The 16,704-nt window shown below is 43.6% G+C and overlaps 1 protein-coding gene across 2 annotated transcripts; it reads right to left on the reverse strand.

Moving 5' to 3' along the window:
• Window positions 1-836: 836 nt before the first annotated feature.
• gprc5ba (G protein-coupled receptor, class C, group 5, member Ba) lies at window positions 837-15,750 on the reverse strand. 2 transcript variants are annotated; one of them, XM_063904941.1, is made up of 4 exons: window positions 14,918-15,750; window positions 6,889-7,920; window positions 6,537-6,658; window positions 837-5,367 (listed from the first exon to the last, which is right to left on the reverse strand). In XM_063904941.1, the coding sequence occupies exons 2-4, from the start codon at window positions 7,916-7,918 to the stop codon at window positions 5,323-5,325; spliced, it is 1,197 nt and encodes a 398-aa protein (XP_063761011.1). In that variant the 5' UTR covers window positions 7,919-7,920; window positions 14,918-15,750; the 3' UTR covers window positions 837-5,322. The 2 variants fall into 2 exon arrangements, with proteins under 2 accessions (XP_063761011.1, XP_063761010.1); XM_063904940.1 differs by having other exon boundaries at window positions 6,513-6,658.
• Between the last annotated feature and the right edge of the window lie 954 nt (window positions 15,751-16,704).

The raw sequence follows: 16,704 nt of genomic DNA on the forward strand, positions 1-16,704 counted from the left end.
CGGGCTGCCATTTCAGGCTTACGGTGGGAGTTTAGAATCAAACTTGGTTACACATGGTGTATTCCTGAGTGGGCTTAAAATATACGCTGATTAGATCTGCAAAGATTCTTCAACCAACGTTTGCTTTTTTTTTTTACAGAGAAAAATATGACTATTTTCATAATCCATTCCTGCTTTTCCCTGTTTAATATCATAATAAACTAAAAAAGTTGTGCCCGAGAAAACTAAACAACGAGCTAAATCTCACTGTTGAGCCGGAGTGAGCTGCAGATTCAGATGATGATCCTCTCCTCTCACATTGCAACTCGCTTATTTGAAACATATTTATTATGGCAGCTTCTACGAAAGGTTTGACATTTTTTTGAGAAATGTGTTTATTATTTACTGTCCTACTGAGAGTTAGTAATACTTTATAACTTGTGTTATTTAACTTAGATACCATTGCAATTGTTGAAAGTGATTTTAACTTTGTCATCTAAGCTCTAACTCTTGGTAAAAAAAGAAAAGAAGTATTTCACGAAAACGTTACTCATCCCAAATATTAAAGGATGGAAATGGTTTAACTAAAGAGTCTAAAAAGGACTTTTGTTAAATATTTTAATATTATATAAAATGTGTTTATCCAACATTTAACAAGTTCATTGACCCACTTGGTCTTTTTACAACCAAAATAACACATCTTTAGCAAAAAATGCATTTGGATATATTTTTGAAAAAACAAATATCTGACGATTTTAAACTGTCTCTCATTTTGATCTATTTTATCCACACTTTATAATAATCATATACGTCAACATATTAAAACCTGGAAAGGGGAAATAAAACACCACAGCCAGTTAAAAGTTAACTACAAACATGACACTTTTATTGAATTTATTTTTTTCCTGATTCAATTGCAGAAACAAGAGTTAACAGTTTTTTTTTTTTCTAATTAGAGGAATCAAGTTCTATACATAGGCATGCTGCGTCACCGCACAGTCACAGCTGTGAAAACCAATATCACCCCTGTCAGCTGCCCCGCTGGAACAGTCTGAAGGCAAGACAAATCAGGAGAGGACAGGCAAGGACAAGTCAAACCTAGGATGAGTGTTCGGTGGGCCGCCCAGGGATGACAAACTTAACATATAGAAGTTTTGTGCAAATTTCACCACAGTCTATTTGATTTTAAACACAGAGACGATACCAGTCAGAAGATTCTCTTTTTTACCCTCTAGACTTCAAACTAACAAGGAAGTTATTATTAGGTCCAGTAGAGATGGCATTTTGTTCCTTTTTGGGGAATCACACTATATTGGACCATTTCCCCTGACTTTAATCTTTTTGCTTCTCAAGAGCCAGCTCTCTTTAGTGTTTAAGAAAGCACAGACATTGAATGTGTCATCTGATATACACTGAAATGATGATTGCTGTCACATGACCTTTACATAAATAGAGTTAGTATTCAAAAGTACGTCTGAGAAAGGTCTTACATGTAGAAATGGTGATAAGCATGCACAGATAGGTAGTCGACAAGTGCAAAATCTACAAAGTCACATGTTATTATTGTTTTTTTTTTGTTCTTTTATACTCCACATTGAGTGAAAACAACAAGAACTAATGCCTCCCCCCTCCGCTTTTAATGTTGAGAGTTTTATCTTGTTACTGCCCACCATCCAAAACCCTGAGGATCGTTCTGCATGAGCTAAGACGCAGGGTGGGCCCAAACAGAGCCTGAAGTAGCAGGACACGCTCTCTTTGGGCATGGAGCTGGCCTGCTGGTACCAATCCCCTTTTAGAATAGCCAGTGGGTAAGACCTAGCCTACAGCAGCATTCAGGGGTGTACCCTTTGGCTTGTCTTAGTCTAGGGTTGATCTAACACCAAGGGTCACCAAATTATATTTTTCAGAACGCTTTTTTAAAATGATTATCCCCAACATATTCATAAAGCAGAATAAGTTATTGTTTACAGCATGAAGTGCCAAATATTCACAGCCATAGTATTTTTTCTAAAATAAAATAAAAATAAGTATGTTTATATCCCTGTAACTGTTACAGTGAAGATAGGACTTGACTGAGAATATTGCAGGAGGTACAACCGACATAAATCCCTTTATATGACAACTCATCATTTCCTTGAACATTAATGAAACAAAAAATAAAGCATATCTATTGTTGGCAAAACATTTCCAAAATGCTAGCTTTTAAAAAGACACCAGCAAGAGAGAAATCAAAGCATGAATATAGCTACAAGCAGCGATGAGGGGGCCAAGCAGTCCAGAAGGTCAGATTGCCATGGCAACTTGATGTTATCATGTCCAGGGCATGACCGTAAGCACTCACAGCAAGTTTCACGTCAATTGATCAGAGATTGGCTGAAAAATGATTTGACTTCCTGTCTTGGCGGCTTTGTTGTTGAATTTCATAGGCTGTAACTGACAAGCGCTTACGAAAATATAAAAGCAAATTTGGTGTAAATTGGACAAAATGTGTAGCCTGTGGAAAAATGTTAAGCCTTTCAATTAAATCCAATATGGCGGCCGCATCAATTAAGCTGAGATGACAAGTTGCCATGTGTCGGCCTTAGGACCTCCAACAGTATAAACAGACATATGATTTTTTGTTTTAAGGCAAACATATTAAGAGTTATCAGGCAGAACATATTTGTGCTTATTGCAGCGCCTCCAAGTGGTCAAATGATGCACAAATGTTTGGAGTTACCAAGAACTGGGTGACAGTTCATGTACCAAGTTTGGTTTTGATACATCAAAGCGCTGCTGAGATGCACACTTCCTGTTTGGCGGCTTCGCAGCGGATTTCGATTGGCTGTGACGGGCAAACGGTTTTGCAAATCACAACGCCATATAGATAGATTTGTGAGGCTTGGTCTGAAGATCATCTGTGCCAATTTTCATGAACATTGGACAAAATGTGTGGCCTGTGAAAACCTTTTAAAGTTTTTGACAAAATCGCATATAGCGCAAAATCCACTATGGCGGAAATTGACGTCATAGGGTGTGTTGAACTTGTCTGGATCCAATGTATCCAACGGTGCCTCATTTTTGAAAGTCAGTCATACGGTTGAAAAGATACGTGCCTAAATGCAACTCCAACTTTGCCCCGTTGGTGGCGCTAGAGCGTCAGAAGCACTGACATGAAACTTGGTGAAAAGCATCATGGGACCGTCCCCAATCAGTGTGCAAAATTTCATAACTTTTTACCATACGGTTCTAGGGGCTGTCATAGACACCCTAGCCAGAAGAAGAATAATAAGAAAAGGTAGAAACACTCAGGGCTCCTTGCAGCTTCGCTGCTTGGCCCCCAATGAAACAACAACCAAATGTATGAACTACTAAGCAAACCAGATTTAAAAAAATACCTCAGATAAAAAAGTTTGCAGTAGTCAGTTCTCAAGGGGTCATATGACACTGGTGTCTAAACTTAAGCTACAGTTAAAATGAAAAAATAAAAATAAGCAAGCAAAACTTTACAGCACTACTATGTACACTGCTTCTCGGGTGAAGAGAGAGAGCCGGTGTTGAGATGAGGGAAAGGGCGTGAAACGAAGACTCCAGTGAAACCAGAGTCTTCTTGGCACGGGGCTACACTTGAACTATAGCCGACCACAGGGAGACAGGAGGAGGAGGAGGAGGAGAGACGCTTCACCAGATAAAGAAGACAACCACATAGAGCAGAGCATGGTTGCCCGCACATCACACACACACACACACACACACACACACACACACACACACACACACACACACACACACACACACACACACACACACACACACACACACACACACACAGACAGACCAGGGAGCCATTTTCTCACACAGATCTTGCACTGTCGCATAAACTCCCCTCGGACCGTCGCTTGCTATCTCCTTCCTCCACGCTCCCATCCCCCTTCTCCCTCCTCTTATATTTGATATATATCTCTCTTTCTACCTCGCACTGTAAATCTGATCTTTCTAAGGCTCTAGGATGTCTCCACACACCAGCCACTGCTCTATTTATCCCCAGTCACTGACATTTTTTACATCTGCATCAGTGTTGTTCCTGTAGTTTTGTGCCACACTGGGATGTTGTGTGGAGGGATATTTAGCACCAGAAAGCAACCTTGACTTTTTGAAATTCACCCCGTCAACTCCGGACAAGAATCACACATACCACATAAACACAGATAGAGGAGATTAAGTACAGGGCAACGCTTCACTTCTTCGCTCCTTTTCCTGCTAATATAAAGTGACAGTTTCTCCTGGCTGGTTCAAAAGCGCCAGTGGCCACCGGAGATGTGGGAGAGGAGCACACATCATGTCTGACCTAGATTCATGAAGCGGTTGCCTCCCCACCAATGACTGACGCCGCCCTTGCCCAATAAGAATCCACGCTACTCCTGGTAGCACAGTTCAGTAGCAGTTTGCGCCCCCTCTGTTCAGGTGCTTTGAGCAGCTTTAGCCGTGAGCTTGTGTGCCGACTCATTTCGGGCTTTACAGCTTGTTTCACATTTGGCAGTGTCCATGCAGGTGGGAGGATGAGGCCAGGTTAGAAGAGTCATGTGTTGTATTCACAGACAGTGCAGTGAAGCCGGAAACGGAGATAGTGAGGGAGGAAGAAGAAGTGTTCACTGAAGGATAACAGCCTGGAGAGGGGAGGTTTATCGGAGCGGTGGAGTTGAGATGTAGGGAATATACACACTCTTCCTCTCATATATACTCCATATACACACCCACAGACGCAAAATTATTTGAAAGAGGGCGGTGCTCGCGCTGTACAGTTGCCCCTGTGCTCTTTCTTAACCTACACTGTGGATGAATGGAGGACAGAGCCAAATGTTACCATGTGAGCGCCAGCATTTTGAGGAGCAGCAGAAAATACATCCTGACTGACAGGAAGAGAGAGGGCAGGAAAAGGCGCTAGATTTCACAGTTTTTCAACGATGCTTACAGTGCTGTATAGTCTCAGTAGAGCGAATCAAAGAAAAATAATACTGCATGTTGATATTTTCAGATCTAAGTCAGCGCGCGTTTTGTTTTGCTACTTGCTCTCGCCACATTTCAAGCTTTTGAACCCTTCTATGGAGATTTGTGTGCTAGAAGAGCTTTAGCTCTGTCCTCCTACCCTACCCTACCTATTCTCAGTCTCACACACACTCATACAACAGTAAAATGGCACACAGTCAGTGTTTAAGTCTGTACACAGTGGGAAAGGGCCCTGTAGGAATCTTTTTTTTTGTCCAATTCAACCAGTTGGGGCCCCTCATCCAGGACCCCTCCCTCCTCACCCTCTCCATCCTCCTCTTCATTTTCTACCACACATCTTCTCTCGGATCCTCTCACTCACCACAGCTGCCTCCCCGTGTAGGTAGGAGGGGCAGAGGGCACCTGTGGAGGGAAAAATTAAGTTTGTAAATAATAAATCATTATTCACATATGCATCTAACACATGCACACACATTTTATCCATGCTTCTGCACATACCTTTTCTACAAACTAAGTGTAGGCTAATTGCTAGATAAGGAAATCCACACCGCTTAATGTTTGTTTGCTGAATATAAATAGCTGGCTTAGCTTAGCTCAGCTCAAAGACCAGAAACTGCATGCTAGGTGTTTATTGCTACTTGTGGAGAGAGTGGGGCTCGCTGTTCCCCGCTACTTTAATGCTTTATGCTAAGCGAAATATTTATCTTGTGATCCAACCCTCTGCTATAAAGCGAATAAGCATATTTCCCAAAGCTATTCAGTTAGCTCAATATAACACAATAAGACTTTTATTCACTGTGCACTTGCATCCAACACTCTCTTCTATTTTATTATGTGATTCAGTCTTTTAAATCTCTTTTAGACTTTTAAATTGTTACTTTAAAAGCTGGATTTCTCATTAAATATATGTTAGCCTTTTGCAGAGTACATCCCTGTTAGTAGAAAGCTTGCTATATATATATATATATATATAAACAGATTTGAAAATGAATTAACAAAGGTCTTTGCATTTCTATTGTCGGTTAAATCAGATCTGCAATCTCTAGAAATAGTGGCTTTAAATTATCTTCGTCAAGAGAGAGTGTTGCTTCAGCATTTTCATCCTCCAGTGGTGTGTGAGGTGGTGTGTTCTGCTGTTGTCCTTCATTTATTATACTGTGGCTAGAAATAAGTTCATCTGTGCCAGACATAGCACCCATTCATCCTGCATACCGAAGAGTGTGACAGGCCATTTGGCAGTCGCATCACTTAGTGGATAAACAGCATTGTGGCTTGTTAACACACAAATGGAACCTCTCTCACACTCACCCACACACAATTCAATGTCAGATGAGTGACCATTTGTGACGAAACCGTCCATGCATGTGCTCACAAAATCCATCATACGCAGGTGCATGGCCATGCATCCGACATACTGATGATGCACACACACATACTCACACCTCTCCCTCATTCCTGTGCAATGACGTACGGTCTGGAACGCACAAATGTGCATGCAGTCTTGTCGGCATGGTCGAATGAGAGAGCGGCGTGTAAGCGGCGTGTACCTGTGACTGGGAGGATGTACTCACCGCACCCCCGTTCAGGATCATGGTCATCTCGGTGGGTTGGTAGACGTTGCTGCGGAAAGGAGCGCTGGGCCTGGGGCCCGTGTTGCTGTTGTGTGGACCTGCGGCACCACCGCTCCTCAAGCCTGGCATGGAACAGAGGGAGAGGTGAACAGAGATAACTTACTGCGACTCACTAGAAAAAAGAGACACTTGCTTTGTAACCCCGCACCACAAATTCTTCCTTCTGTATCTTTTTCTAGCCACGCATGCAGAAATTTCCTGGTGTTCCATTATTCATTCTGGCCTACATTCTACCTACAGCCTGCTGCACATATCACACCTGTCCGCTTTAAAATATTGGATTCTACTGTACCTGCAGCGTTCTCATCGCTGTATCCGTAGCCTTGGTTTTCCACAAACTGCCTGTGAGAGAGCGGGATGTCTTCGTCGAAGCTGGTCTCTCTCATTCGTGTTGAGTTCTGGGAGGTGTCAAAGTAATCTGGTGCGGTGGGCTGTGGAGGTGGTCTCAGGCAGATGTGGGCTTCGGGAATGGCGTGGAAGATGAGCAGCAGCCAGCCCTGAGCAACCAAAGCAATGGCCAGCGCCGGGTCATTCCACTCTGGGGATCTACCAAGCCATTCAATGCCATACAGATAGAAGCCCACCCAGGCCACCCACAGCAGCAGCGACAGCAGGCAGGTCACCAGTAGCCAGATGGCATTGCAGCGCCACTGACGTGTCTTTCCGCACAGGGCCAGGGAGGCGGCAGCGAGCGCGGCTAGAAGAAGGGCTAACACGTAGCTGCAGGCCAGTGAGAAGTCCATTGGCAGGTACTCACAGGCAGGTCGTCCCTCCCTTAGCACCGTGAGAAGTAACCACTCAGCGGCTATGATGCCCTGCACGGCACTCAAACCCAGCGCAAGGCCTGTTAGGGCGCAGCCACCAGGGCTCCGACGCTCACGCCCGATCCTGCGCAAGCGGACGCCCTGCACCAGCAAGCAAGAAAAGCAGACGGCAAACAGGACACCCCACAGGGCCCTTTGGATCAAACATAAAGACTCATCCTGCTCGATCAGGTAAGCAAAGCTTAGTCCAAACAAGCCTAGGATGCCGAGCAGCAGCAGGAGGATGGGCCCGACACCGCTGCGCTTCTCAGCTTCCCCGATGTGGTGTAAGCGGCACAGCAGTATCAGGGCTAGCATGATGGCAGTCAGCACCCCACCAGCAGCCACTGACTCCACCGCCACACCCCATATGGAGTCCAGGTCACAGAGGAGCGTGTATGGACGAACTAGGCCCCAGCCGCAGCCTGTTGGGAGAGCCTCAGAGTCCTCCGAGTCCTGACCGATGGCACGCTGGGCAACAGTCAAGAGAAGCAGGAGGAGGACCGGGAGGAACGCCATCTCTGAGAGACCAGAAGACAGAGAGAGACCAAGAAGGAGAAAGTGGAAGACAATGAGTCATTCTGGTTATAAATTTAACACAGCTGAGGAGTCAGTCATTCCCACAGTAATCATCTGCATGTGAGTGACAATACAGACAATCATCCACTGCTGGGTTTAAGAAAGTAAACAAAAGACTTAATGCAGGGTGGAAGTCTATAGACACACACACACACGCACACACACACACACACACACACGTCCTGTTCTATGAATTTTATTTCCATAATCCTTCCTTTTTTGAAGGCTTTAAACTTTTTGGGATGAAACAAACAACATTAACATGGCAGTAAGAAAGCACAGATAAGAAGCCTTCAGTTCCTTCACAGAGAAGTGAGGTCAGTGAGTCCGAGCACCTGCAATGCTTCTGGAAAGAGATTCAGTTGTATTATTTGTCCAGTCTGCTCGGGCAGTGACAGGGAAGAAGGAGCATCATGCATATTTTTATGAACACAAAACAAGATAGAGAGGAGGGAAGTAGTGTGTACAAGCAGTTTAACTCACTACCAGGGATCTCAGGGCACCTAGCAAGGCGTGAGACAATGCATAATACACCGCAGACGAATACACTGCAGACGAATACACAGCGCCTCAAGCACAAGAAAAACACTTGACAGAAGCACACACACAAATACACATTCTGTATTTTCATTGAGGTCTTTGCCAGGATGATCAGCTCTGCTATTTCACCTGACAAGCTGTGTGTGTTTTGAGAGGTTGTGCTGTGTTTGAAGCCACCCTTGGAGCCACACACTCCACATCATTTTGCCAGGTTACTGTCAACTGTCTCGCCACTGCATCGCTACGCTTTCAGAAATTCTTTCCAAGTTGTCTCATACATAGGTATGTCAAACAATCTGCTCTTACAAAGAACACACACACCTTTCAAACTGCTTTATGCTTGAAGCTTTACTTTGGATTGTTTATTTCAGGACTAGTTTTGACATAAAGAATCTCCTGGGGTCTACAAATAGACTGTGCCACAATATTTACATACCACATAAAGGACACTGGTTATCCAAGGCGTCATATTATCTCTCCTTTCCAGAAAGTTGGGGAGAGTTCCATGGTTGAGACGGCAGGGGAGAGGTAGATTTAAATACACACGAGCCAGAGATACAGGTCACACAGTCCTTCCAGCATGTAGTTAACTAAATGGGCCAGACAGCGAGAAAGTAACAGGCTCCTAGATACTCTGATTTATTTTATCATGAGGAAAACAGGGACGAATGTGAAAGGAATTCTGGTGTCTTTGAAGCAAGTATACTAAGACCATCTGCTTTTGATTGTATGATTTGACTGTTTTCTACTGTTAACACTAACAGGTACAAGTTTCTTTACCAATCAAGGTTTAGCATTCTGAAGTCATTTCAAACAAGATGCGATACTTTTCAACTTCTCCAACTTTATCGAAAGTGAGGATTCATTGCATTGTGTGTCTTAAGTGATAGTAGACTGAAACATGTTGAGGTTTTTGACCGTTGGTCCAACAAAACAAGCATTTTAAAGGTATCACTTGGTGGTAATTAAACATTTTCTGAAGCATTACAAACCAGACAATGAATGTCTAAAATTGTGAAAAGTATCTGGGTATGAATCCGTAACTTAAATAAAAACTTACATTTAAAATAAGCTTCAGCAACTGAAAAAGTAAACTCATGCACATGTATGTATCTGATTATATAACTGTCACAGCCAGTTTTCTGCATTGAGTAAAAGAGCTGGACTTTGGGCACCTCCCTTGTTTTTAAATAAATGAATAAACATTATTAACGAGTTAACTCTCATATGTTCAGAGATGGGCTACAGCAATTTTCTATCATAAAGAGGGGCTCAATTATTCCCCAAATTCTAAAATACAAGCAAGTGATGTTAACACTGTTATTCCCTGCATCGCTGGTTCTTTTATTTATATGCTTTTGATGCATCTGTCCTAATATTCAAATAAAACATATATTTTTAGGGCAGCGATTGTTTACAACTTGTGAAGAATCATTATTCATTTCTGTGAGACTCCAGGGGGCATAACAGTGAGATGAATGTGTGTATATGTTTGTTATTCTGCATATTCATGTGTTTTGAGCTCTTTCATGCATCCTTCAGGGATTTACACTCTCCGAGTTCCACCTCACACCTCATTACAAAAATGATTCGCTCCCTCGTTTCTTTCCGTTGTTTCAGCCTGTTCTTTCCTGTCATCTCCTTTCCGCTTTGTTACAGAAGCTCACTGCCGCTGGTTATTACTGGGCCACATTAACATCAATCAGCGCTTATAGAGGGATGAGTCACCTAAACTCGAACACACGAAAAAAACACAGAGCTGGAGCTTTCCACAAACACACAAACCTTTACTCTTACTTGCAGACCAGCACAAGAGCATAAAGCAGACACACTCAAGCTTTCTTTTTAATGTCATGTTGTTTTTTCTCACGACTGCCATAGTTGCACCCTATCTTTAAATAACAGGAATAAAACAAAAGGGAAAGGAGACAAAGAGATAAAAGCTCACTCATCCTCAACAAGTCGTGCTCCTCCTACTTTACTTTTTGGTTTCTTTGTCACACTTCCTAATGACAGAGCCTGTGAAACCACACAGTCCAGACAGGAGACACTGAGACAGAAGATGGTGTCCTGCACACCACTTATTCATACACTCACCCTCTCATCAAGTCACTCCCTCTTGCGCAGATGGTTGCTCTGGCTGCTTTTTGAGTGGGACTTGGCAGACTGGAGCGCTTAAGGCTGAAGGATGTACACAGAGGGCCACACATACACACACACACACTAACACTTACTCCTACAAACATGCCTGACAAACAGTACGTAACACACCTACAGTACACAAGCCACACAAACTTGAATCCTCTTCCCTGCTTCTTACTAATACGAGTCATGTGGAAAGAGAGCGGGAGTGAGAGATACAGCCCCTGGCCTTCCGCTTTGTGCAGCACAGAGGATGCTGCCGCCGTCTCATCCTCCCCTCCCTCCCTCCCTCCCTCCCATCTTTCTAGACATGTTTCTCTCTCTGTCACTCCCTCTCTATGCAGCCATTTCTGTCCTTCCCTCCATTTAAAATCTTCTATTCTGCCAGATTTCAATGCCACTTCTCCTCTGGAGCCAGCGCAGTCTCATCGCTCTGCTACATTTGAAGATGTGCTGTGAAAGATGTGCCTCACACATCTCCTCTTTCCACATTTTCTCTCTTCTTTCACCCCCCACCGTTTAATCGCAAAACACACCCTCTTCCTTCCATTTTGGCTTCTCCTTCTTCCCTCCTTGTGCCCCTTCCTCCTCCCTCCCTCCCTCCCTCCCTCACCCTTGCCTCTATTCTTGCTGTGTATCTTATGTAACTGGGGAAGGATCCAGCTCCTGCCAGCTCTGCTGCATGGCTGCTGTTTCTCAGGCATCATCTTCCTGCTGGCACCCAGAGGTCCATCTTAGTTTTGTACTCTTCTGCATGTACTGGCGTTACATGCACTTGTGCTGCACGTGTCACATACACAGGCTGGGATAATGTGTGCTGGCTCAATTTGCATGTAAATATAACATTCTGCTAGGTTGCATGTATTATGCATCTGTGTGTGAAGCCACCCCACTCTCACACAAGGCAGAACGGGACAAGTATGCAGCATGCGTTCCTTTTATACACACAACAGGAATACAGGCGTGAGAGTGCAAATGTGCAGCACTGCAGTCCTTCAAATCTGCTCCAGGCTGGATAGGCAGGGATCGGGGGGGATTTAGTGAGCCATCCTGTACAATTACCTCCTCCTATAATTATCAGACATAGCACACAAGCAGGTACTTTCTAATTACCATGGTGATAATTGGGAGGATTATTGCATTTTGACGACTCGCTTCAATTCCTGTTTTTCTTCTACTCTTGTTTTATTCAGACTACAGATGAAGAGTGTGTGTGTGCTTAGTCTGCATGAATGTGTAGGTGTATGGCTGGGAACACAGCTGTTGAGGTGAGCAGGTCAGTTGCAGGACCTGTGCTGGCATCTGCTTGCTAGTGACGCCATTAGAGACTCTGCGGCTCCATCCACCGTCTTCTCTAACACCAACAGACCTTTCCCTTTCTGAGAGCACATACATTTACATATTACATCAGTGGCTGGGATTACATAAAGCCTCAGATATCAGTCATATTAAATTAACCCTGGCCGTCTGGATGATTTGTCTCACTGTATGAGATGTACTTATAATAAGGACCTGCCTGTTTTATACCTGAGGTCTTTCTTCTTCACTGATTCATATCTTTTTGACCAGCTGGTAAGCACCTTTATGCAAGTTTTCAAGTCACAATTTAAAGTTCATCCTCCCTGGAGTTTTAGAGGAGCGCTGTTTTAAAAAGAGCTCAATGTGGACATACTCTGAGCTAGGATGCTCCTCCATAATAGATAGATTCAGTTTCTACCTCGAGTAAACTGTTAGGACAAATGGTTTTTGTGATCGCTTAACTTGTGACTTTCTAGAAATTGCTTTCGCTACAAACTTCACATTGATTGTGAATAAAGTCAAATAATATCCAAGTTGGCATTTTGAGAAAGATATATGGTGCAAGTTTGCGGAAATAAACAGACCAGACATTACAGCTTCAGAGCAAAACTCCCAGGACCTTCAAAACAAGTTCCCTGTGCATAAATACTTGATAACACACATGCGGCAACTTTGATATGTTTTTCTAGAGCAAATAAAGGAGTGCATTTAGCTTACCACCGGAGACTCATCCCATGTAATTCTACACATTAAATGCATTAACCATGTATGACATCGCATTATCTGATCCGACTTTGTTTCCTCGGCACATCTGTCACCTTCCAGAGAAACATCACCAATCCCAGATAGAAAGCAGAAAAAACAGTGATGCAGAAAAGAAAGAGGGGGAGCGATACTGTAGACGTCAAAGCATGACGTACGAGTGTGCTAAAATATTGAAAAGGAGTTAGGGAGGAGAAGTTTTAGGAATAAAGAGACTTTTGCATGAGAAAGGCATGTTGAAAGGCAAGACTGAAGAAGTGGTAGTCCATTGACTGCACTGGCCCCTTGGGTGTCAGCATGAAGAAACTGGCAGTGGAAGTATTTCCCCCAGCCTCTTCAGACACTCCCGGCCATCCTAATTAGGCCTCATTACCATGTGACTGGGCCCACAGCAAGACCATATGCAAATTGACTTAACAATTAACAGCGGCAGCGCCTTACACCCCTCCCTCTGCCCCCTTTTCTTCTTCCTACATCAACAACTGTTTGTTTGATGTGAAGGCATCCCATACCCAAAAAGGCACCCTGAAACACAGCCACAAACCCACAGCATCATGTGTTCTGCTTTTTATGTGATGTTTTAAGGCATGTTCTATTTTAGATACAGTGATGGGGTGACTTAGTGGGGTTGATCACAGGAGCCCAGAGAGATCCGAGTTGGTTAGAGAGCGTGATAGTGATCAGAGGAGCAGGAGAAACGAGGAACGGGCGGATGTGCAAAGGGTGAATTGGAGCAAGCCTTGTGCCTAGAGCGTGTGTGTGTGTGTGTGTGTGTGTGTATGACTGCATGTGTGTTTCTCTGTGTTTGTGTGTGTGAGGGGAGGAGGGGTGAGTGCATGAACACAAATGCTCATATAAGCAGAGAAGTTTCCATGTATGTAAAAATCCAGCTCATACACTCAGCTGTGTCCTGTGAAGAGGCCACACACACACACACACACACACACACACACACACACACACACACACACACACACACACACACACACACACACACACACACACACACACACACACACACACACACAAGGTACATATGGCATCAGCCCCAAGGAGATACTGTGGCATCCTCTTTTCCCATGAGGAAGCTAACTAAATTACGAGAGCAAAGCCTGAGAATAAAACGCTCCACTCCACTGAATATTGATTAATGATGGAAAACCGAACGCTCAAAAATAGGCCTGGGAGCTTTCAGAGTACACAAATACTAAGACACTGACGGTGCTCGAGGCTCATGTATCATCTATCTATTGACCGACAGAGAGTCAATCCATAAATTGACTTCCATTTCCAAACAAACTTCCTTAGCTTAATTGGACTCAAGTGGCTATTTAAGTGTGATTTCTAGACAACAAGTTGTTTGTTTATGAGGCCAGTGTGGGAGGGACACATCTAGTAAAGAGGACACCCTTGGTTTTAGCTGACCTAAGGAGCAGCCCAATGCAAACACACATTTGGTGAATGCTCTTTTTTCAGTTCCTTTTTTTTCAGCACACCCCCCTCTCTTAACAATACTGGCCCCATGTGAGGGTCACTGGGGGTTCCAGAAAAGAGTGTTTGTTTGAGGGAGCAGCAGTAAGACCATTGTTACTGAGGTGTGTGGGATCCAAATATAAAGAATGACATCTAACCTCTAAAATAAAGAATGCACAAGTGATTGACACTCCCCAAATATCTCAATTCATTGTGGTGTGAAAATGGAGGCAGAGCTCTCAAAAGAGACTAACGTTTTCATCCTCGTGAGAAAGATGTACCACAGCCAGCCAGGCCTTAAACATCACACAGGTCAAAGTCATCCATGTCTTTAGTCAAGCTTAACATGGCTTTGCCCTTTTAGGTCATGACCATATGTTCCATGCCCTTTCTGTTAATGTACATTTCTGCAGCATGCCCTTTGCGTGAATTTACATTCATGTCTACAATACTGAGTGTCCTTTCCTGTACACTATGCATTTGGTGCATCGACATCGCCTTTCTCCCCAGGCTGTCAGTGATGCAACTTCGACCTCAGTGGTACTAAGCCCCGAAACAGCCTTATTGCAACACACACCGGCATTCAAATACACCAATATCCCCTGTGGGTTCAGACAAAATAACCCTGAATAAATCACACACACATGCATCTCCACAAGGGGTATCACTCGCACACACCCCCACCATTCGCATTAATCATGTCCTATCGTGACCAGCACGTACCTTAATCGATGTAAACAAATCCGATCGGGAACGAAGGCAGATGCACGGTTGTCAGGTTTGATGGGAGGCTGGGAGGTTAAAAATGTCACATTTCGGAATGAGCTCCGCTCGCTGTGTTTGCGTATTCTCTCTCCATCCACATGGACTCGTTCGCGATCAACCCAGATGATTCCTCCTACTCCAGCTTTGAAAGCAGGAGAACTCGACTATTTAGCCCCTGTCTGTTGTTCTCAGAAGCAGAAATGGGCATAGGCAAAACACACCCTCGTGTCAGGATTAATATGTCACAGAGATTTTTGATCGTTTTCCCCTAAATCCTTTGTTCAGCGGTGCGCATCTTTGACGTTCACTCTGCACCAATAGAGCATTCATCCAAAAAATAAATAAAACACAAAAGGAGTGGATATCCTGTGATTCGCAGAGACGGTGGCCCCTCTCCTGCTGGACCCCCTCTCCTGCTACTGTGGGGAATCTGGAGCTGAATGTCCGGATTGACGCTCACTGCTCCCCGCTGCACGTTCCCCGACTGAATGCATCACCCAAACTGCGCTCGGCATCACGCGCGTACTGATAATCCCTCTCTACACACACACATGCACACAGAGAAAGTGACAGCTCTCAGCAGCCGGCACGGACTCTCTGTGTCCTCTCTCCTTTTAACTGTTATATTTCCAGATAAATAATCGGTGCCTGACAGGGGGACACCCTCAATAATTGCTTTCTAAACGCACAGCAGACACCACTCCCATACACACACACCTCCAAAATCTAAAGAGTAAATGTCACTTTCACATGCCCTACGCACAGTTTAGACTTTCTACAGGCTACTCCTGTTTAACTCCAGTCTAAAATACCGTTTTTTTCCCCTCGTTCGCTGTGTTAACATATAATGCAAAGCAGTTTCAAGGTAAACTATTCAAACTCCATTTCCGGTTATATCTTTCAGAATAAAACTTAGTAGTTCAACGCCACAATTAAAAAAAAGAATCAAACCAGTTTATTTGAATATATATATATTCAAATAAACTGGTTGATTCTTTTATATATATATATATATATACTATATATATAATATTTAAATAATATAATTTATGTATTTCTTTATAGTGAGAAGTTAACCCATAAAAGCAACATATATGTATAAAAACACAATAATTAATTGCAGAACTCATTCTAAAAATGATGTTCATGGGACACGTGATTCTTCCCAACAAACAGCAAGCTAACAAAAAGATCAGACAAATGACTGTATTTAGCACTTTAATTCAAAACAATTCAAATGTGACTCTCATTAACAGACACACACTGATGACAGTCCGACCATTAGGGGCAAATAAGGGTTCAGTGTGTTGCTTACTCAACAGAACTCAGTAGGAGCCAGGGATTGAACCACATAGGCTACCTGATGGCAATCAAAGGACGGAAGGATGTCTACTGCTGAGCTGCAGAAGGAACGGGCTTATAGATTGAGGTTTTTACAACAAACCGTATTGTTTTCCTACTTGGGAAACAATCTGTTTAAGTCTACTCACAAATCCATTACCCCTTTTCATTTTTGGAAACAACACTCTTATTTTGAAAGAAACTCAGCCCCTTTCCGGGTTCCCTCTGGTTGTCCCTGATGGATTGACACAGCCACAAACTGCTGTGGTGCTTATTATTTCTCCATCTAGTCACATGCTTGTCGCCTCAGCTGCTCCAATCCATCTCACAGGGAGGCTTTCAATGGTGAAACCCCCACTACCCCCACCCCCAACCGGGTTTCCATATTGCCTTTATGGTAGTGC

Source organism: Eleginops maclovinus, chromosome 16 (assembly GCF_036324505.1).
Source record: "Eleginops maclovinus isolate JMC-PN-2008 ecotype Puerto Natales chromosome 16, JC_Emac_rtc_rv5, whole genome shotgun sequence".
Taxonomy (NCBI): Eukaryota; Metazoa; Chordata; class Actinopteri; order Perciformes; family Eleginopidae; genus Eleginops; species Eleginops maclovinus.

Coding starts and splice junctions, on each gene's coding strand:
- gprc5ba (XM_063904940.1), bottom strand. CDS start 7,918: ATGGCGTTCCTCCCGGTCCTCCTCCTGCTTCTCTTGACTGTTGCCCAG. Junction 6,659..6,888: donor CAGCGATGAGAACGCTGCAG/GTACAGTAGAAT, acceptor GTTCCATGCCAG/GCTTGAGGAGCGGTGGTGCC. Junction 5,368..6,512: donor GTACATCCTCCCAGTCACAG/GTACACGCCGCT, acceptor TTCCCTCCACAG/GTGCCCTCTGCCCCTCCTAC.